Source organism: Carcharhinus amblyrhynchos, chromosome 17 (assembly GCF_965287045.1).
Source record: "Carcharhinus amblyrhynchos chromosome 17, sCarAmb.v2.hapA, whole genome shotgun sequence".
Taxonomy (NCBI): Eukaryota; Metazoa; Chordata; class Chondrichthyes; order Carcharhiniformes; family Carcharhinidae; genus Carcharhinus; species Carcharhinus amblyrhynchos.
In genome coordinates, this window is record NC_137340.1 from 3,328,741 (window position 1) to 3,352,527 (window position 23,787).

At 46.0% G+C, this 23,787-nt stretch overlaps 1 protein-coding gene across 1 annotated transcript in view; it reads left to right on the forward strand.

Moving 5' to 3' along the window:
- The window catches only part of dnajc12 (DnaJ (Hsp40) homolog, subfamily C, member 12), a 35,701-nt gene extending 19,124 nt beyond the window's left edge, over positions 1-16,577 (forward strand). Inside the window, exons 3-5 of the mRNA XM_080205241.1 lie at positions 9,917-10,056; positions 14,108-14,333; positions 15,707-16,577. Coding sequence (XP_080061367.1) covers positions 9,917-10,056; positions 14,108-14,333; positions 15,707-15,801 — 461 coding nt within the window. The 3' untranslated portion in view covers positions 15,802-16,577. The remainder of the gene's footprint in view (positions 1-9,916; positions 10,057-14,107; positions 14,334-15,706) is intronic.
- Positions 16,578-23,787: the final 7,210 nt, after the last annotated feature.

Consider the following 23,787-nt stretch of genomic DNA (forward strand, 5'->3'; position numbering starts at 1 on the left):
GAGAAGGTTCACAAGGATGTTGCCGGGCCTTGAGAAGCTGAGTTACAGAGAGAGATTGAATAGGTTAGGATTTTATTCCCTGGAGAATGAGGGGAGATTTGATAGAGGTGTATAAGATTTTGATGGGTATAGATAGAGTGAACGCAAGCAGGCTTTTTCCACTGAGGCTAGAGGAGAAAAAAAACCAGAGGGCATGGGTTAAGGGTGAAAGGAGAAAAGTTTAAAGGGAATATGAGGGGGGATTCTTCACGCAGAGAGTGGTGGGAGTGTGGAATGAGCTGCCGGATAAATGCGGGGTCACTTTTAACATTTAAGGAAAGCTTGGATGGGTTCATGGATGAGAGGGGTGTGGAGGGATATGGTCCAAGTGCAGGTCAGTGGGACTAGGCAAAAAATGGTCCGGCACAGGGGCCAAAAGGCCTGTTTCTGAGCTGTAATTTTCTATGGTTCTAACTGTCATTGTTTCAAGGTACCATCCGGCTAAATTCACCGGCTTTCAGTGAATACACCAGCAATATTAGTCACACTGCAAACCGCTTATTAAACAACGTGTACAGCTAGCAATGCCAAATAGTCTGTTATGAAAGTTTTGGTAACATTACCTCTCAATTTAGTGGCAGGAAAATTCTACCCTGATAGAATGGTGCCTCTGAATGTGTTTTGGGACAGTCACCATGTTCACTGACCTGTCTTGATGGCAGCAAACTTACCCCAGAGTCAAGAGATTGTGGCTTGAAGCTCCATCGTAGGCAGGTTGGTACATTGCTGGGGTATTGAAAGAGGATTCTATCCTTTAGCAAACAAGTTTAACTGAGATAAAAAAAACAAAAAGCAGCGGAGAACTTTTGGAGAGTGCAACAGGCTAAAGTTTTGAGTCCGTTTGTCTCTTCTTCAGAACTGATGAGATTACATTCGAAATGGTTTCTCTCTCCACACATATTGCAGACTTGCTGAGTTTATGCGGCATTTCCTGTTTTTATTTCAGCTTTGCGGCATCCATAGTAGTTTGCTTTCACTTAACTTAATTTCGCTTTGGGTCAAGTGGGTGTGGAACATCTGTCGGACTGTTTTAGAGAGAGGAGTTGTCCCAGAATCCTTGCCCATGTTGACCCTTGTTACAATGTAACCAATGGCAACATGCTGTGGTGGTCAGCTGACCCAGTAGAAATAGGAAGCAGATGGGGATTGGGTGGAAGTCCTAGTGGCCCATGTGGTTGGTGTAATGAAGAAGCTTACTGTCTGCCCCTCTACCGTGGCTACGTTCGCGGCCAGGTGTCCCTGGAGAGGGAGCACGCGGTGTCCGCGGGCGCAGCTGATGCCTTCCGTGCCCGCTGGGCACCGCTGGGGCTGAGATGCGTTATAGTGCTCGACAATCACATTTTGATTTGATGTGTCTTAAGCTTCCTTTGTACTTTTGTTTTTGTTCGGGCCGTTCCCCTTCCCTTTTGGGGACCTGCCCCTTTTACTCTGTCCTAATTTAGTTTGAGTTTGTCTACTTGGTTTGATCTTAAAAGAGGAAGAAGCCTTATTGAACCTTCACTTTGTGGAGTTGATTTTGATTATTAGTGCTTAAGTTCATTTATTGGTGTCACAAGTAGGCTTACATTAACACTGCAATGAAGTTATTGTGAAAATCCCCTAGTTGTCACACCTGTGCGGGTACACTAAGGGAGAATTTAGCACGGCCAATTCACTAACCAGCATGTCTTTTGGACTGTGGGAGGAAACTGGAGCACCTGGAGAAAACCCATGCAGACATGGGGAGAACATGCAGACTCCACACAGACCCTGGCCCGAGACCGGAATTGAACCCGGGCACTGTGAGGCAGCAGTGCTAACTACTGTGCTGCAGTGTCACCCCTTGCTTGCTTGCTACTGGAGGATTCTTACTGCCAGTTGAACAACCCTGAACACCATTAAGAGATTAAATGGCCATTTATCTTAGTTGCTGTCTTAAACACTCAAATCTCCCCCTCCATAACAAAAGTGAATACTCTTCAAAAGAACCACATTGGTGATGAAGCTTTTTGGCTTGTCTTCAGGACATGGAAGGTGCTATATAAATACAACTCCTCCTTAATGCTAATACAGCATGTGCCCAGCTGCTGTTCCACTCTGTGTATCTGATAATTACTGGGTAAGTAAAACCTTAGAAAAACTACAGCACAAACAGGTCCTTTGGCCCACAAGTTGCGCCGATCATATCTCTCCCTACTAGGCTTACCTATAACCCTCAATCCTATTAAATCCCATATACTCATCCAGAAGTCTCTTAAAAGACCCCAGCGAGTTCGCCTCCACCACCACCGATGGCAGCCGATTCCACTCACTCACCTCCCTCTGAGTGAAAAACTTACCCCAAACATCACCTCTGTACCTGCTCCCCAGCACCTTAAACCTGTGTCCTCTCGTAGCAACCATTTCAGCCCTGGGAAATAGCCTCTGAGAATCCACCCTATCTATTCCTCTCAACATCTTATAAACCTCTATCAGGTCGCCTCTCAACCTTCGTCTCTCCAGGGAGAAGAGACCGAGCTCCCTCAACCTATCCTCATAAGGCATGTCTCCCAATCCAGGCAACATCCTTGTAAATCTCCTCTGCACCCTCTCAATAGCTTCCACATCCTTCCTATAATGAGGCAACCAGAACTGCGCACAGTACTCCAAGTGGGAGAACGAAAATGAACATTTAGAAAATCGTAATACTGTAAATCAATATGGTTTTATGAAAGGGAAATTGTGTTTGATAAATTGATTCAAGTTCTTTGAGAATGTATTCAGTACAGTAGATGAAGGGGGACTAGTAGATGTAGCGTATCTGGATTTCCAAAAGGCATTTGATAAGATGCGATATAAAAGGTTACAAGACAGGATTAGAGCTCAGAGTGTCAAAGGTAACATATTAGCATGGATAGAGGATTGGTCAGCGAACAGGAAACAGATTTGGGATAAATGTGTAATTTTTGACTTGGTAAACTGTAACTAATTGAGTGCCGGAGGGGTCAATGCTGGGGCTTCCAGAGGCTGGGGATGGGGCAGTAGGTTGGAGAGGTGGAACTGTTGAGGATTGGTTTGTGTAGAATGGGGTGATGGTGCCAAAATTAATAGCTGACTACAATGGGGAGCAGGAGGGGAGGTTGGGTGGTCAGACCTGCAGTAGGAGTGGAGCGGAGGGGAGTGGGCCTCCTAGGCAGAGCGGGCATGTGTGATAGGGCATTGGTGAGGCCGCAGCTGGAGTACTGTGTGCAGTTTTGGGCGCCGCACCTCCGCAAAGATATTTTGGCCTTGGAGGGAGTGCAGAGGAGGTTTACTAGGCTGATACCGGAGTTGAGGGGGTTGAGCTATGAGGAGAGGCTGAATAAACTGGGCTTGTACTCGTTAGAGTTTAGAAGAATGAGGGGAGATCTCATTGAGACGTATAAGATGATGAATGGGATGGATAGGATAGAGGTGGAGAGACTCTTCCTGCTCAAAAAAGACAGTAGGACTAGGGGGCACAGCCTCAAGATAAAAGGGGGGCGGTTTAGAATGGAGTTGAGGAGGAACTTCTTCACTCAAAGGGTGGTGAATCTCTGGAATTCTCTGCCCATTGAAGTGGTGGAGGCTGCCTCGCTAAATATTTTTAAGACGCGGGTTGATGGGTTTTTGATAAGAGAGGGGATTAAGGGTTATGGGGAGAGGGCGGGAATGTGGAACTGAGCCACGACAGATCAGCCATGATCTTATTGAATGGCGGGGCAGGCTCGAAGGGCTAGATGGCCTACTCCTGCTCCTATTTCTTATGTTCTTATGTTCTTATGAGGGGAGATAGGAGAGAAACTAGAGAATGCTGCGAGTTCAAGGCGGGGATAGAGTTTGACCCAGTGGCTTAGAGGAAGAGTGGCAGAGGCAGCAGATTGAATAGTTTTGATCTTAGTGACAAGTTGGTTCCTGAGTCCTTTATGCTCAGATTTGCGGGGTGAAGGTGGAGAATTGAAATATGGAGCTTGTTGAAGGAACAGCTACTGCGTGTCCTTGATAAGTATGTACCTGTCAGTGAGGAAGTGGTCGAGCGAGGGAACAGTGGTTGAATTGCTTGTGAAGAGGAAGAAGGAGACTTATGTCAGGATGAGACGTGAAGCTCAGTTAGGGCGCTTGAGAGTTACAAATTAGTCAGGAAGGAGCTAAAGAGAGAGCTAAGAGCCAGGAGGGGACATGAGAAGTCTTTGGCAGGCAGGATCAAGGAAAACCCTAAATCTTTCTATAGGTATGTCAGGAATTAAGGAATGACTAGGGTATGATTAGGGCCAGTCAAGGACAGTAGTGGGAAGTTGTGCGTGGAGTCTGAAGAGATAGGAGAGGCGCTAAATGAATATTCTTCGTCAGTATTCACACAGGAAAAAGACAATGTTATCGAGGAGAATACTGAGATACAGGCTATTAGACCAGATGGGATTGAGGGACATAAGGAGGAGGTGTTGGCAATTTTTGAGAGTATGAAAATAGATAAGTCCCCTGGGCCGGATGGGATTTATCTTAGGATTCTCTGGGAGGCTAGGGAGGAGGTTGCAGAGCCTTTGGCTTTGATCTTTAGGTCTTCAATCAGATTGCTCAGAATCTTGAATCAGAATTGATTTAGATCTGAATTGATCAGATCACCAATCTGAATCATCAAATCAGATTGACGATTGGAGCATCAATTGTCCGGTTGTTGGTGAGATTTTTTTTAAAGCTTTATTCGGGTTGGTTTAATATTGGGCAAGTGAATTAAAACCAATTCATTGTTCCTGGAGCAAGTGTGCCCTTGTCAGTCTTGGCACATATGGAGATCGGTGTAAGAGTAATCGTGTCGTACTGACATGTGAATCTGAAGTTTCTGTTAAAATATTAGTTTAGCACTAAACCATAAGATGTATGAATGCCTTTTTAAAATGTAAAACATTCGATTTGTCAAACATTAAGAGGAAAACACTGGGAATCTGCTCGGAAATCATCAACAACTGTTACTCAAAATGATATTATCCCTGTTCAGATTCTTGATTTGAGTGCTCAGAAGCTTTTACACTGCTGTGTTTGGTTTGAAGGGCAATTGCGTGAGGTTTCATCCTGACCTGGTTACAAACAGCATGGGTTAGATTGTCATTGGAGGATCTCCACCTCCAAAGCTTGTGTCTAGAGATTCCCTGGACCAATGTCCAAGATCTGCTCTTATTCCATTTAAGACGTCTGACACCAGGTTAAAGTCCGACAATTTTATTTGATAGTAAACCCACTAGCTTTCGGGGTCTGCCCCTTCATCAGGTTAGTGGAGAGTTCTGGTCACAAACCGAGTATATAAAGGCTTATAAAGGCCGAATGGCTTGATGTCATCTTACAACACGATGGGCCAAATGGCCTCCTCCTATTTCTCATGATGGTTGGTGTACTTCATTCCCGTTTCCCTGAGTCACTCTCACAAACGTAGCTGACTGGTTCTCTTCCCCAAGCCACGCGTTGCACTTTGAAGTACAATCCACGCTCCCTGAGGTTTCCTGTCTCACTGATTTGTGTAACCATGCTCGCTCCAGAATGACGTTTGCAGAGTTGTTTGTTGATCGGAAGCAGCGATGAGATGGTCGCGACTCCTGTTTGTTTTAATACACGTGGAAATTTCGGTCACTCAATAACCCTTAACAAGATTAAGCATCATTCTTCTATTTGAGGACAGCTTTCGTTCATGCGTAGAACTTGACGTTTGCCACTAACAAGAAAGGACTGTGAGAATCTACATACTCCTGATAAGAGCTGGAATCCTACAGAGGAGGATTAGCTTATCTACGTCCTTCAAATCAAATATTTGTCTGTCTGCTCGGCAGAACAGATCTGTGCAACTGTGTTAATTTTGAAACTGAGTGAAGGGAGAGGCATAACAGAGCCAGGGGCCCAGGTTCAATTCTGGCCTGGGGTGACTGCTTGTGTGGAGTTTGCACATTCTCCCCGTGTCTGCATGGGTTTCCTCCGGGCGCTCCGGTTTCTTCCTACATTTCAAAGATGATAAATGGCCCTTCAGTGTCCCAAGATGTGTAGGCAACGGAGATGAGTGTGGAAAATGTGTGTGTGGGTGGGGGTGCGTTTACAGGAGAGGGGGGGGTGGTTTACAGGGATAGGGTAGTGGGGGGTGGCTGGTCCTGAGTAAATAGCTCTGTCAGAGAGTCGGGGCAGACTCAGAGGGCTAAATGGCCTCCTTCGTCAGTATAGGGTCTTTCAAGTGCAGGTCAGTGGGACGAGGCAAAAAATGGTTCGGCACAGACAAAATGGGCCAAAAAGCCTGTTTCTGAGCTGTAATTTCTAGGTATTTAGAACATAGAACATTCCAGCGCAGTACAGACCCTTCGGCCCTCGATGTTGCACCGACCAGTGGAACCAATCTAATGACCCTCTAACCTAAACTATTCCAATGTTATCCATATGCCTATCCACTGACCATTTGAACGCCCTTAAAGTTGGCGAGTCCACAACTGCTGCAGGCAGGGCATTCCACACCCTTACTACCCTCTGAGTAAAGAACCTACCTCTGACATCCATCCTATAATTACCACCCCTTAATTTAAAGCTATGTCCCCTCGTGTTAGCCATCACCATCCGAGGATAAAGGCTCTCACTGTCCACCCTATCTAATCCTCTGATCATCTTGTATGCCTCAATTAGGTCACCTCTTAACCTTCTTCTCTCTAACGAAAACAGCCTCAAGTCCCTCAGCCTTTCCTCATAAGACCTTCCCACCATACCAGGCAACATCCTGGTAAACCTCCTCTGCACCCTTTCCAATGCCTCCACATCTTTCTTATAATGCGGCGACCAGAACTGTACGCAATACTCCAAGTGCGGCCGCACCAGAGTTTTGTACAGTTGTAACATGACCTCATGGCTCCAAAATTCAATCCCTCTACCAATAAAATCTAACACACCATACGCCTTCTTAACAACCTTATCAACCTGGGTGCCAACTTTTAGGGAGCTATGCACATGTACCCCGAGATCTCTCTGCTCGTCAACACTACTAAGAGTCCTTCCATTAGCCCTATATTCTGTACTCCTGTTACTCTTACCAAAGTGAATCACCTCACACTTTTCCGTATTAAACTCCATCTGCCACCTCTCAGCCCAGCTCTGCAGCTTTATGATCCTATCACACATATGGAGTAGAGTGAGTCAGATGAAAGCTAAGAGGTGTTGATTTCTTAAGCTTACCCAAAGATATATAGGCAATGTATTTAAAGTCTTGCATTTGCTAAAATTCCTGTGTCCGGGTTTGTAATGGGAATGCTCCGTGTATACATGTCGGGGGGCGATTCTCATTGCTTGGACATTTTATTTGTTTATCTAATATGGAAAGGTAAAGCTTATCGTTATTACTTTAATGTCTACTTGTCGCATTAATTACACAAGCAAGAAAAACCTACTGGTTAACAAAGAAACAGTACTGGGTGTCCAGAGTATAGGCTTTCTGAAGCCTGTAGGGTGGTCCACTTGAAAATGTTCAAACATTTGACAGTGGATGTGGTATATATGGATTTTAGTAAGGCGTTTGATAAGGTTCACCATGGAAAGCTTCTGCAGAAATTGCAGATGTATGGGATTGAGGGTAATCTAGGAAATTGGATCAGGAATTGGCTAGCAGATAGGAGACAGAGGGTGGTGGTTGATGGTAAATATTCGTCATGGAGTTCGGTTACGAGTGGTGTGCCTCAGGGATCTGTTTTGGGGCCACTGCTGTTTGTAATCTTTATAAATGATCTGGGTGAAGGTATAGTTGGGTGGATTAGTAAATTTGCTGATGACACCAAAGTCGGAGGTGTGGTAGATAGTGAGGAAGGGTGTCATAGTCTACAGGGGGACTTGGACAAGTTACAGAGTCCAATTCAGAGTCTCGACAAGTTGAGACATTCCCGATCCAACCTGACAAGACAGGACTAATTCCCTAAATTAGTCTCCCCTCAATCTGGTTTCCAATGTGGAGTGCCATAAGCGTAGACAAGGATCACGGGTGGAGAGGGGACTCACAATGTTAAAATGGCGGCGTGGGCTCGTTGGGCCTGTTTCCCGTGCTGTTTTGTTCTTTGTTCTTTGACTCTCACTTCCTGTCTTGGGTTTGATCTACATGATCCAAGCTGATTGGAGTTGGCATAGCTCCTCCTCCAAGGCTTGGTCTCATTTGCATCTTAGCCAAAAGGCCAAAATACCGCTTTTAAAAATTGCTTCAAATGAATTATAGAACCCTACAGTGCAGAAAGAGGCCCTTCGGCCCATCGAGTCTGCACCGAACACAATCCCACCTAGGCCCTATCCCCTTATCCCTACATATTATACCCACTAATCCCTCTAACCTACACATCCCTGGACACTAAGGGGCAATTTCTTAGCACGGCCAATCAACCTAACCCGCACATCTTTGGACTGTGGGAGGAAACCGGAGCACCCGGAGGAAACCCACACAGACACAGGGAGAATGTGCAAACTCCACACAGACAGTGACCCGAGCCAGGAATCGAACCCAGGACCCTGGAGTTGTGAAGCAGCAGTGCTAACCCACTGTGCCACCCTGAATGAAGCTGAAATATAAGCTAATGACTTCAACCAAGCACAGCATGTCAATACCACACTTGATCTTAGCCAAAAAGGCTGAGTCACCTCTTTGAAAAAGTCAATCAAGTTGGTGAGACATGATCTCCCGTTAGAAATCACACTGACTGTCCTCGATTAACCCCCCGCCTCTCCAAATGCAGATTAATCCCATTTCTCACAATTGCTTCCAAATGTTTCCCTACTCATCCCTTGTGCTCGTCAAGTTCTAACGCAGGGTCAAAGGTCAAGGAAAGTTCCATTTTTCTCTGCCACCAAAGGCTGATCCACACTTTGAATGGATATTCCAAACAGCTGGAATGGCAAAAGCCAGAACTTTACCCTCAATCAAGAGACTAATGCTGGACGGACAGGTCATGATGGACCAATGAGTTCTACCTTGTGAATTATTCCCTAAATTTGCACCCCTTTATTGTGGAGTCCACTGGAGGTAGACAAAAGGCGTAGGTAGAAGAAAGACTTGAATAGGGCACTGACTGAGTGTTAAAATGGGCAGCGCGGGCTTGTAGGGCCAAAGGGCCTGTTTCCTGTGCTGTTCTTTGTTCTTTGTGATGACTGATGGCAGGTTAAGCTTTGGGTGTCTTAAGCCCTTCACCATCTTCTGAGATGGTCCCTCGGGATCGAAGGTTTCCACGCCAACAAAGAACAACACAGCACGGGAAACAGGCCCTTCGGCCCAACGAGCCCGCGCCGCCATCTTAACAATGTGCATTTCCTCCTCCACCCTTGACCCATGTCTATGTTTATGGTACCCCCATTGGAAACCAGATTGAGGGGAGATTAATTTAGGGACAATTTGTTACACCAATCAGCCTAAGAGCACATCTTTGGGGTGCGGGAGGAAACCGGAGCACCCGGTGAAAACCCACGCAAGCACGGGGAGAATGTGCAAACTCCCACAGACACCGGCCCAAATCCATGTATCTGCACAGCAAACAGTGATAGTCACTGAGCTGTCGTGTTGCCTATCTGTTGGTCCAGTTTAAGCGTACACAAACGATGCAAAGTACTAGGCCACTCTCGAAACATCCAAGAGCAGCCCACGCACGACCCACCACGTGTATGCCCCTCGTTAGACAACGAGGTGGACCGACTCACCTGCGGAGTAAAAGAGAATAGCTGATAGCTGCAAACCCTGTGGGTTGGGTGATGCTTGGTGGGTCAGGTAGATGTTTGGAGGTTTCTGAGCTTCCTCTGATACCCCAGTAGAGGGCAAAGGGTTTCTTTGTTTTGTGGGTCAGCAAGGAATGTGTGTAGATTTGTGTTGTACACTCCTGCCAGCTGTATTGAGGGAGCTTTTGATTTTTCTCTCTAGTTGAGCAATTTCAGAAGCTGCAGCAAGCTAAGGAGACCTTAACCAATGAAGAACACCGTTCCCGCTATGACCACTGGCGTCGCAGTGGGATTACAATTCCGTTTCAACAGTGGGAGGCGCTGGGCAACAGTGTCAAAACGGTGAGTAGTTTCTAGGGCTAAGCATTAAACTGTTGATCCGTTGGCCTAGAAATTGTATTGCATTGTGTTCATCTTACAGGTTGATTTGGACAGCTAAGGAACCAATAGGCTGTGTATGGCTGTGCTCATCCTGGAAGTATGCTTTAAATTCATTTGTGGGACATGGGTGTCATTGGCTGGACCAGTATGTCATTGGGTGTCATTGGCTGGACCAGAATGTCATTGGGTGTCATTGGCTGGACCAGAATGTCATTGGGTGTCATTGGCTGGACCAGTATGTCATTGGGTGTCATTGGCTGGACTAGAACGTCATTGGGTGTCATTGGCTGGACCAGAATGTCATTGGGTGTCATTGGCTGGACCAGAATGTCATTGGGTGTCATTGGCTGGACCAGTATGTCATTGGGTGTCATTGGCTGGACCAGTATGTCATTGGGTGTCATTGGCTGGACCAGAATGTCATTGGGTGTCATTGGCTGGACCAGTATGTCATTGGGTGTCATTGGCTGGACCAGTATGTCATTGGGTGTCATTGGCTGGACCAGAATGTCATTGGGTGTCATTGGCTGGACCAGTATGTCATTGGGTGTCATTGGCTGGATCAGAATGTCATTGGGTGTCATTGGCTGGACCAGTATGTCATTGGGTGTCATTGGCTGGACCAGAATGTCATTGGGTGTCATTGGCTGGACCAGTATGTCATTGGGTGTCATTGGCTGGACCAGAATGTCATTGGGTGTCATTGGCTGGACCAGAATGTCATTGGGTGTCATTGGCTGGACCAGAATGTCATTGGGTGTCATTGGCTGGACCAGTATGTCATTGGGTGTCATTGGCTGGACCAGAATGTCATTGGGTGTCATTGGCTGGACCAGAATGTCATTGGGTGTCATTGGCTGGACCAGAATGTCATTGGGTGTCATTGGCTGGACCAGAATGTCATTGGGTGTCATTGGCTGGACCAGAATGTCATTGGGTGTCATTGGCTGGACCAGAATGTCATTGGGTGTCATTGGCTGGACCAGTATGTCATTGGGTGTCATTGGCTGGACCAGAATGTCATTGGGTGTCATTGGCTGGACCAGTATGTCATTGGGTGTCATTGGCTGGACCAGTATGTCATTGGGTGTCATTGGCTGGACCAGAATGTCATTGGGTGTCATTGGCTGGACCAGAATGTCATTGGGTGTCATTGGCTGGACGAGTATGTCATTGGGTGTCATTGGCTGGACCAGTATGTCATTGGGTGTCATTGGCTGGACCAGAATGTCATTGGGTGTCATTGGCTGGACCAGTATGTCATTGGGTGTCATTGGCTGGACCAGTATGTCATTGGGTGTCATTGGCTGGACCAGTATGTCATTGGGTGTCATTGGCTGGACCAGTATGTCATTGGGTGTCATTGGCTGGACCAGTATGTCATTGGGTGTCATTGGCTGGACCAGTATGTCATTGGGTGTCATTGGCTGGACCAGTATGTCATTGGGTGTCATTGGCTGGACCAGTATGTCATTGGGTGTCATTGGCTGGACCAGTATGTCATTGGGTGTCATTGAAGAACAAAGAACAAAAAACAGCCCGGGAAACAGGCCCTTCGGCCCAATGAGCCCGCGCCGCCATCTCAACACCACCTCTCTATCCATGACCCCTATCTAATGTTTTATGGCCATCCAGATTGAGGGAAAACTGATTTAGGGACAATTTATTCCTGCCAATCAGCTTAACAGCACATCTTTGGGGTGTGGGAGGAAACCGGAGCACCCGGAGAAAACCCACGCAAGCACGGGGAGAATGCGCAAACTCCCACAGACACTGACCCAAATCCATGTGTCTGCACAACAATCAGTGATAGTCACTGAGCTGTCGTCTTGCCCAGTATCTGGTCCAGTTTAGGCACACACTAACAACATGAAGCACTAGGCCAATCTCAAACAACCAAGAGCAGCCCCAGTACGACCCATCACGTGTATGCCCCTCGTTGGACACGAGGTGGACCGACTTAAAACCTGTGACATTGGGTGTCATTGGCTGGACCAGAATGTGATTGGGTGTCATTCGGTGGACCATCCCTAGTTGCCCTTGCTCAGACGGCATTTGAGAGTCATTACTGCGGCTCTGGAATCACATGTAGGCCAGACCAGGTAAGGACAGCAGATTTCCTTCCCTAAAGGACATTAATGAACCTGATGGGTTTTTCCGACAATTGACAATGGTTTCGTAATCATCAGTAGATTCTTAATTCAAGACTTTTTTAATTCCAGCATCTGCTGCAGTGGCATTTGAACCCGGGTCCCCAGAACATTAGTTGAGTTTCTGGATTAATAGTTTAGCGATAATACCACTAGGCCATCGTCTCCCCATAAGTGGAGGTGGCACAGTGGTTAGCACTGCTGCCTCACAGCACCAGGGACCCGAGTTCGATTCCCGGCTTGGGTCACTGTGCAAACTCTGCACAGACATTCTCCCAGGGTCCGTGTGGGTTTCCTCCGGGCACTCAGGTTTAAGAACATAAGAAATAGGAGCAGGAGTAGGCCATCTAGCCCTTCGAGCCTGCCCCGCCATTCAATAAGATCATGGCTGATCTGAAGTGGATCAGTTCCACTTTCCCGCTTTCTCCCCTTATTTCCCCTGTCTATCAGAAACCTATCTACCTGTGACTTAAATATATTCAGCGAGGCAGCCTCCACCACTTCAACGGGCAGAGAATTCCAGAGATTCACCACCCTTTGAGTGAAGAAGTTCCTCCTCAACTCTGATCTAAACTGCCCCCTTATCTTGAGGCTGTGCCCTCTAGTCCTACTGTCCTTTCTAAGCGGGAAGAATCTCTCTACCTCTACCCTATCCATCCCTTTCATTGTCTTATACGTCTCTGTAAGATCCCCCCTCAGCCTTCTAAACTCTAACGAGTACAGACCCAGTCTATTTAGTCTCTCTTCATAGGCCAACCCCCTCATCTCTGGTATCAATGAACCCCCTCTGCACTCCCTCCAACAGTCCCATGGTCCAAAGATGTGCAAGTTAGGTTGATTGGCAGTGCTAAATTGACCATAGTGTCAGGGGCATTAGCAGGGTAAATATATGGGGTTAGGGGAATAGGGTCTGGGTGGGATGGTGGTTGGTGCAGACTTGATGTGCCAAATGACCTCCTTCTGCACTGTAGAGATTCTATACAAAAAGTATACAGCTTGCTACATTAATGAAGGCTTGTTCTTAGACAAGCAGTAACTAGACTGTTAACTTTTGTACTGAATAACTGATGAGAACTTCTCTTAACTACCTTTTCCTTTATTCTTTCCTGAGATGTGGGCATCGCTGAGAAGGTCAACATTTGCTTTCCATGTGTTTGCGTTGGTTTCCTCCGACACTCCAAATATATATAGGTTATGTGGATTGGCCATGCTAAATTGCTCCTTAGTGTCTCAAGATATGTAGGGTCTATGAATGCAGTGTGAGCAGTGGTGCTGGGATGGGGAGGAGAGGTGGGGCAGAGAGATTGAGTAAGATGCTCTTTCAGAGAGTTGGTGCAGAGTTGGCTCAAATGGCCTCCTTCAGCACTGTAGGGTTCCTACAGTCCTGTGGAACATGATGCAGAACAGACCAACTTTTGCACCCAGATCTGTCCGTGGATTTTGTGTGCAACTCCACACTAGATGCATCAATTCACCAGTCTAAGTGCCACGCGTGAAATATTGAGCTGGAATGTTGACGGAGCTGTGTCAAATATCAGAGTTAAAGTTCCGCTAATCTTAAAAGGGACAAACTCTACATTGCTGCAGTGGTGACCATGAAACTATTGTACATTTCCTCCCCTCTTTAAAAGTGAAACAAGACATGGAGATGCAGCAACTGGCAACTAAATAGTAGCAGGAGATGTAAAAGTGACCAGTTGGTGATAATATTTCTCTACCTAGCAATTAATTGCAGTGTTAATGTAAGCCTACTTGTGACACTAACAAATTCAAAGTTCAGACCAGGAAAAAAGAATGTAGAAGATGTGAACGGAACGAAGAGGCTGCAGAATTATAACTTTGCCAATATTTATGTCTCCTAGTCCATGCACTGGGCAGTGAGAAGTAAGAAAAAGCCAATGTTGGAGGCACCCACTCTACAGCCAAGCAGTTCTGCAAAGACAAGGGAGCAAAGGCCACCAGCACAGGAGGAATGGAATGAAGTGTCTACCAGTGACATGGACCAGGCGGATTCAGATGAAGCTGGAATCAGAGAGAAGATAGTTGCTGACGACGACCAGAATATTTTGGAAAGCCCCACACCTCCACGTGAGTGTGGAAAACTGATTTAAAAAATAAATTGTTCAGTGTGATATGGGTGACAAAGGCAGCGCTTGCAACACGACAGCTCAGTGACTATCACTGTTTGCTGTGCAGATACATGGATTTGGGCCGGTGTCTGTGGGAGTTTGCGCATTCTCCCCGTGCTTGCGTGGGTTTTCTCCGGGTGCTCCGGTTTCCTCCCACACCCCAAAAATGTGCTCTTGGGCTGATTGGTGTAACAAATTGTCCCTAAATTAGTCTCCCCTCAATCTTCCCCAATAGGCGTAGACAAAGGTCATGGGTAGAGAAGGGCACCCATAATGTTAAGATGGCGGCGCAGGCTCGTTGGGCCGAAGGGCCTGTTTCCCGTGCTGTGTTGTTGTTCTTTGTTCTTCGCTGTCCATCTTTTGAACTGAATGAGTTGTTTGGCCATTTTAGGCGGCAGTTAAGAATTAACACATTGCTTTGGGTCTGGAGTCACGTGTGAGCCAATAGATCAGCTAAGGATGGCGATTCCCGCTCGGGTCACTGTCTGTGTGGAGTTTGCACATTCTCCTTGTGTCTGCGTGGGTTTCCTCCGGGTTCTCCGGTTTCCTCCCACAGTCCAAAAGACGTGCTGGTTAGGGTGCATTGGCCGTGCTAAATTCACCCTCAGTGAACCCGAACAGGCGCCGGAGTGTGACGACTAGGGGCTTTTCACAGTAACTTCATTGCAGTGTTAATTAAGCCTACTAATAAATCAACTTAAACTTAAAGATTTCCTTCCCTAAAGGGCATTAGTTTAGATGAGTTTGTACAATTAGTTTGTACGTGTTCGCCATTGCTGAGACTTGCTTTCAATTTGGGATTTATTGATTGAATTTAAATTCCAGCAGTTGCCATGGTGAGATTTGAACCTGAGCATTAGGCTAGGCTTCTGCATTACTAGGCCAGTGACATCATCTTTAAAAGCGAAACAAGATGAAAAAGTTGCGGAGAGGCAGGAAACGGCAACTAAACAGTAGCAGGAGATGTAAAAGTGAAGCGAGCAGTTGGAGTAAATATTACAAACATTCAGCATATTAATGTTTTAAGTTTTCTTATTTATTGGTGTCACAAGTACATTAACGCTGCAGTGAAGTTACTGTGAAAAGCCCCTAGTCGCCACACTCTGGCACCTGTTCGGGTTCACGGAGGGTAAATTTAGCACAGCCAATGCACCCTAACCAGCACGTCTTTCGGACTGTGGGGGAAGACTGGAGCACCCGGAGGAAGCCCACGCAGACACGGGGAGAATGTGCAGACTCCGCACAGACACCTCAATGATTACATCCTCTGCCCACGAGCTTTGCCACAGGCGGGCCATCTTCTCACTTGTTCGAATTCTCATTTCTCTGCAGGAATTTCCAATGTGAACAATTGCCATCACCATTTTTGCTGGACAGCAGACTCCCCTTCAGAACTGCTACGGAAATTCAGGAACTATGAAATTTGACGCAGGTTCAGGTGTTGGGGAGTTACGTAGATTCTCAGTCGTTGTGTTTATCGTGTCTTTCTCCCTGCTTTTCCTGTCACTTGACATTCTGTGGGGGTTGCCTTAATATCTTGTGTACTTCCACTGCCATCATGGGAGCTGTGAATAGAGATAACAAGTGTTGTTACGATTTCTTCTTGTATATGTTAAATATTAATTGTAAGACCCTCTAACTGACATAAAAGTTCTGGCCTGTACTGTGTGTAGCAATGGCAGAATAAGTTCGATATTGTTCCACTAGGTGTGGTATACCTTTATTAAAGCACTAACCAATCACTCATACCCACGATAACACCAGTAGCTGGAGTCCGCCAATCTGCGGACAAACCTTCTGTGCTTGACCCCTGAACGAATGACAGGTCATCCTAACTATTGTAGCAATGATATCTTTGTTGTTTCTTTATGCTGTCTTTTTGCTGTAGCCAAACAAATTGGTTTTTAGTTATATCATTTGTCCAAGTTCCACTCCTTCTCCAGATGTCTCCTAGCCATATAAAGTTTCTTACTTTATATAGTAAGAAACTATATAAAAAAACAAGAAATATGGATATAGTTACATGGTTCAAAAATGATTGATACATTAGGAAGGTAAGTAATATTTTGGCTTACAGAATTCATCTTAATTGTATAATTCTGTCCGAGTGCATTGTTACATTTTCAGACTAACCATTTAATTCACTAACCCCTGATGCTTCAGGAATTGAGATTGGTGCTTGAATAAAAGTGGCCATTTAGTTTCACTCTTGTACCGTTACCAATCCCAAAGTGCTGACGGATTTATTCGTTCCAACAAGCAAGAAGGGGCCACAGTCTGAAGGAAACATTTATACACAGTGGTTTTTTTTTTTAAGAACATAAGAAACAGGAGCAGGAGTCGGCCATCTAGCCCTTCGAGCCTGCCCCGCCATTCAATAAGATCATGGCTGATCTGAAGTGGATCAGTTCCACTTTCCCGCTTTCTCCCCATAACCCTTAATTCCCTTGTCTATCAGAAACCTATCTACCCGTGACTTAAATATATTCAACAAGGTAGCCTCCACCACTTCAATGGGCAGCGATTTACCACCCTTTGAGTGAAGAAGTTCCTCCTCAACTCTGATCTAAACTGCCCTCCCCCCCTTATCTTGAGGCTGTGTCCTCTAGTCCTGCTGTCCTTTCTAAGCGGGAAGAATCTCGCTACCTCTACCCTATCCATCCCCTTTGTTATCTTATACGTCTCTGTAAGATCCCCCCTCATCCTTCTAAACTCCAACGAGTACAGACCCAGAACATGTTTTAGAACTTGTTGACTCTAGTGAGATCCTACCTTGGGCAAGTTACCCACCATTCGTATCTCCACACCCATACTATACCGTTCTTAAGATGTCTTTGAACACTAGCTTCTTCTTTCTCCTCTTTTTCACAGTAATTTCATTGCGGTGTTAATACCTATTTGTGACACTAATAAATAAATTTTAAATGTGTAGCCATCAGGACGGAAGATCCACACACGTCCTCACTGCAGTGGGGTTACATTTGACGTGTCAATGACCACCCTTCCAACATAAGGTCAGCAGTGGGAATATTTACTGATGATTACACAATGTTCAATGATATTCTCGACTCCTCAGATACTGAAGCAGTCCATGTCCGTACGCAGCAAGACTTGGTTACCATTCGGGCTTGGGTTAATAAGAAGTAAGTAACATTCACACCACACAAGGGCAAAGAAATGACCATCTCAACATCAGATAATCCAAATGCAAAAAAATTTGGACAATATCTAGGCTTGAGTTCACAAATGGCAAGTACCATTTGTGCTATGTAACTATCAGGCAGTGACCATCTCTAAAAATATATCATCTGACCATCACCCTTTGATATTCAATGGTATCAATCTTACCGAATCCCTCACTGTCAACATCCTAGAGATTACCATTGACCAGAAACTGAACTGGACTAGCCATATAAATACTGTGGCTACAAGAACAGATCAGAGGCTGGGAACCCTGTGACGAGTAACTCCTGCTTTCCCCAAGCCAGTCCATCACTATAAGGGACAAGTCAAGAGTGTGATGGAATACTCCCCACTTGCCTGGATGGGTGCACCTCCAACAACACTCAAGAAATGCAACACCTTCCAGGACAATCCACTTGCTTGGCACCCCTTCTATAAACATTCACTCCCTTCACCAGCGATGGACGGTGGCAGCCACGTCTACCATCTACACAACGCACTGCAGGAACTCACCAAAGGTTCCTTAGGCAGCACCTTCCAAATCCACGACCAGTATCACCTGGTACATACCTGGCAGGTACGTAGGATCACGACCATCTGGAAGTTCCCCTCCAAGCCCCACACATTTGAAAATATATTGTTGTTCCTTCAATGTCACTGGGTCAAAATCCTGGAACTCCCTCCCTAACAGCAGTGTGGGTGTACCTACAACCACATGGACTGCAGTGATTCAAGAAGGCAGCTACACTGCCACCTTTTCAAGAACAACTAGGGATGGACACGGATGGGCGGCACGGTAGCACAGTGGGTTAGCACTGCTGCTTCACAGCTGCAGGGACCCGGGTTCGATTCCCGGCTCGGGGTCACTGTCTGTGTGGAGTTTGCACATTCTCCTCGTGTCTGCGTGGGTTTCCTCCCACAGTCCAAAGATGTGCGGGTTAGGTTGATTGGCCGTGCTAAGAAATTGCCCCTTAGTGTCCTGGGATGTGTAGGTTAGAGGGATTAGTGGGTAAATGTGTCGGGATATGGGGATAGGGCCTGGGTGGGATTGTGTTGGGTGCAGACTCGATGGGCTGAAGGGTCTCTTTCTGCACTGTAGGGTTCTATGATTCTATGACAATAAATGTTGGCCTCGCCAATGACACACACATCCTAAGAAATTATATAAAAAAACAAGAAATATGGATATAGTTACATGGTTCAAAAATGATTGATACATTAGAAAGGTAAGTAATATTTTGGCTTACAGAATTCACCTTAAGCGTGTAGTTCTGTCCGAGTGCATTGTTACATTTTCAGACTAACCATTTAATTGACTAACTCCTCCTGCTCTTTCTAAACATTGTGGCCATTAAACAACAAAGAAAATTACAGCACAGAAACAGGCCCCTCGGCTCTCTAAGCCTCCACCATCCATGCTACCCGCCTGAACTAAAACCCCCTTACCCTTCCGGGGACTATATCCCTCTATTCCCATCCTATTCATGCATTTGTCGAGATGTCCCTTAAAACATACTACTGTGTCTGTTTCCACTACCTCCCCTGGTAGCGAGTTCCAGGCACCCACCACCCTCTGTGTAGGAAAACTTGCCTCGTACATCTCCTTTAAACCTTGTCCCTTGCACCTTAATCTTATGCCCCCTGGTAATTGATTCTTCCACTCTGGGAAGAAGCTTCTGACTATCCATGCCCCTCACAAGAGGTTATTGCAGAAGGTCAGGGGGCATGGAGTTGGGGGTAGGGTGTTAGCGTGGATAGAGGACTGCTTGTCAAATAGGAGGCAGAGAGTGGGGGTCAATGGGTGCTATTTGGATTGGCGGATGGTGACTAGTGGAGTGCCCCAGGGGTCGGTGCTGGGGCCTCAGCTATTTACCATTTATATAGATGATCTGGAGGAGGGAACCGAGTGCAGGGTGTCGAAATTTGCTGATGACACCAAAATTGGTGGAACGGCAAATTGTGCGGAGGGTGTGGAGAGTCTACAGAAGGATCTAGATAGGCTGGGCGAATGGGCCAGGAAATGGCAAATGGAATTTAATGTTGACAAGTGTGAGGTGGTCCACTTTGGTAGGAATAATGGTAGGAAGGACTATTACTTACGGGGCGAAAAACTGCAGCAGGCGACGGTGCAGAGGGACCTCGGGGTCCTTGTGCATGAGTCGCAAAAACCCAGCTTGCAGGTGCAGCAGGTGGTCAGGAAGGCAAATGGGATGCTGGCCTTCATAGCGAGGGGGATTGAATATAAAAGTAGGGAGGTCTTGCTGCAGCTGTATAGGGCATTGGTGAGACCGCAGCTGGAGTACTGTGTGCAGTTTTGGGCGCTGTACTTACACAAGGATATTTTGGCCTTGGAGGGAGTGCAGAGGAGGTTTACTAGGATGATACCGGAGTTGAGGGTGTTGAGCTATGAGGAGAGGCTGAATAAACTAGGCTTTTACTCGTTAGAGTTTAGAAGAATGAGGGGAGATCTCATTGAGACATATAAGATGATGAATGGGATGGATAGGATAGAGGTGGAGAGACTCTTCCCGCTCAGAAAGGACAGTAGGACTAGGGGGCACAGCCTCAAGATAAAGGGGGGGTGGTTTAGAACAGAGTTGAAGAGGAACTTCTTCACTCAAAGGGTGGTGAATCTCTGGAATTCTCTGCCCGTTGAAGTGGTGGAGGCTGCCTCGCTAAATATTTTTAAGACGCGGGTTGATGGGTTTTTGATAAGAGAGGGGATTAAGGGTTATGGGGAGAGGGCAGGAATGTGGAACTGAGCCACGACAGATCAGCCATGATCTTATTGAATGGCGGGGCAGGCTCGAAGGGCCAGATGGCCTACTCCTGCTCCTATTTCTTATGTTCTTATGTCATAACCTTGTAGACTTCTATCAGTTGGTCCCTCAACCTTCGTCGTTCCAATGAGAACAAACCAAGTTTCTCCAACCTCTCCTCAGAGCCCCACTGCCATCCACACCCAGGCGACATCCTAGTAAATCTTTTCTTCACCCTTTCCAAAGCTTCCACATCATTCTGGTAGCGTGGCAACCAGAATTGAACACTATATCCCAAGTGCGGACTAATTAGGATTCGATAAAGCTGCATTAGCCTCATCTTCCTTTTTCTAAGTTGGTAACACGATTCACACACTAAATACATTACAGCTACAAACTGTACCACTATCACAACATGCAAATTATCTTCTCCAAGAACATATGACAAAATTAGTCCCAATACCCCAGCAAGTTGTTACCAGGATATCTTAAACTTAACGGTGGCACAGTGGTTAGCGCTGCTGCCTCACAGTGCCAAGAACCCGGGTTCAATTCTGGCCTCGGGTGACTATCTATGTGGAGCTTGTATGTTCTCCTCGTACCTGTGTGGGTTTCCTCCAGATGCACTTGTTTGCTCCCATAGTCCAAAGATGTGTGGGTTAAGTGGATTGGTCGTGCTAAATTGCCCCTTAGTATCAGGAGATTAGCAGGGTAAATATGTGGGGTCATGGGAGTAGGGTCTGTGTGGGATTGTGGTTGGTACAGACTTGATGGGCTGAATGGTCTCCACTGTAGGGATTCTATGATTCAGCAAAATCTGATGATTAACATGTCGGATTTGACAATATGCTTTCTGGGACTTGGCAACCTTCTCTCATACCTAATCAAAGGTTCGGCTAGTATCTTAGGATCCTGACTGTGCAGAAGGAGGCCATTTGGCCCATTGAGTCTTCAGCCACCACAATTCCAACACAGGCCCTATCCTAAAGCCCACGTATTTACACCGCTAATCCCTCTAACCCATGCGTCCTGGGAAACTAAGGGGCGATTTAGCATGGCCAGTCCACCCGACCTGCACATCTTTGGAGTATGGGAGCAAACCGGGGGACCCGAGGAAGCCCACGCAATCATGGGGAGAATGTGCAAGCTCCATACAGGCAACGACCCAAAGGCTGGAATCGAACCCAGGTCCCTGGCACTGAGGCAGCAGTGCAAACCACTGTGCCATCCTTGTCTTATTATTGTCTTTGACCACCCTCTCTCTCTCTAGCCCTTGAGTGGGTGATCCGCACAAAATATTTTCCCATTTTCTTTGAGATTTTGGTTTACTTGAAGTGGTTTGCTTTACTTCAAATAAAATTCCATTATCCACTGTAGCTCGGATATGATAGCTGAATGTGATCAAGTTGGATTGATAATCTCTTTGGTTTCTCTGTGGAGTCTTCTAATTGTGATATGTTGTACACTGCCTAGCTAAAAATACCTGTAACCATTCCTGGGTGAGGAGGAAGCTATGTTACAAATGACAACAGTGTGTGAGAATTTCCTCTTGCGTATGTTATTAAATATTGATATTACTCAGACCGCAAGTTACTACACGAGCATTATTGTACATATAAATAGTGCGATATCTGATCTGATGTGATCTCAACTGTGGTCTTGGGAGTATCATTTCAAAGCAGATATAAATATGAAATTACACCTTAATTTATTTGAAGGGTGTCATCACCCTTCATTGATTTGTTCTAATATTTCCCTTCCAATATTTATGGAAGTCAGTTTTACAGTCTTGATAATGGGTGATATGTGGTTGATTAAGCAAGTGAATATAAAATCATACAAAATATAATACTGAGGGAGGCCTTTCATCTCCATCATCTGGAGTCATTGAGGTTTACAGCTTGGAAACGGGCTGTCCGGCCCAACTTGTTCAAGCTGTTTGGGTTTGAAATCACTAAGATAGTCTGTGTTTGACCCCCAGGTTCCTTCTGAGATCACTGCGTGGATGATACTGTAATTATCCCACGTTAACCCTATATATACCAGACCCTGGAACTGTAACCAGTAAATGTGATGAATGACTATGTCATCTCATTGTGGTCCATGATCTGGGTTTTAGCGTTGTTCAAACCTGTGGCTGGTGTTACTCCGAAACTGAGGCGTCAGACATGTAACTGTCTAAATGCTTTTAAAAGACAAAATTGTACCCTGCCTCAACTACTGCCTCTGGCAGCTTGTTCCAGACACTCACCATCCTCTGTGTGAAAAAATTGCCCCTCTGTACCCTTTTGTATCTCTCCCCTCTCACCTTAAACCTCTAGTTTTGGACTCCCCTACTTTTGGGAAACGATATTGACTATCTAGCTGATCTGTGCCCCTCATTATTTTATAGATCTCTATAAGATCACCTCCTACGCTCCAGAGAAAAAAGTCCCAGTCTATCCAGCCTCTCCTTATAACCCAAACCATCGAGTCCTGGTAGCATCCTAGTAAATCTTTTCTGCACTCTTTCAAGTTTAATAATATCCTTTCTATAATAGGGTGACCAGAACGGCACACAGTATTCCAAGTTTCATTTGGAACTGAAGGGTACATTTTGACAGCTGTAAAGAACTCCTCCATCCCAGCAGGAACAGTTCCTGTACTTCCACCCTCTGTACACTTTGAGATCATCCAAAACTCTGCATCAGTCTCTTACTCGCATCAAGACCCATTTACTCACTGTCCAGATGCTCTCTGACCGACATTAATTCCTGACCCACAAGCACCTCAGTTTTAAAGTTCTCACCTTTGAACCCATTATAGGGTTTCAAATACAATCAGGCCAATGCGATTGGCCTAGTGGAGGATGAGCTCCCTGATTAAGGATCCAATTGATGAGCCAATCAGGGAGTCTTTTTGTTGTAGTTAACTGGGAGTGCCAGTTCCTCTGGGAGGTAGACTGTTGACTGCGAGCACTCTGTGTACTGCTGTTAGAGTTTGTAAATAAAGGGATTTTGGTGGAGGGGATTCTGTCTCTGAAGGCTTATTACAAACCCTTCCGTGGTTCCAAGCCTCCTATCATTGTAACCTCCTCCAGTATTATAGCTTTTCAGGTTCTCCATGTTGCTCGAACTCTGGCCTCTTGTAGATTCTACTTCCTTTCAGCCAACCAAACTCTAAGCTCTAAATTTGTCCCCAGAACCTCTCAGTCTTTAAGATATGAATTAAAACCTAACTCTCTGACCCCATCCCTCACCCCACCTGAGCAATCTCCATCTTTGCCTCAGTATCAATTATTTGCCCTCATTATCTCTCTTGAGTTTGGTGCCAATATTGTTTGATAACCCTCCTCTGCCTTGGTTTCCTGTGGTGGTTAGCACTGCTGCCTCACAGCGTCAGAAACCCGGGTTCAATTCCAGCCTTGGGTGACTGTGTGGAGTTTGCACATTCTCCCAGTGTCTGCATGGGTTTCTTCCACCTCCCACAATC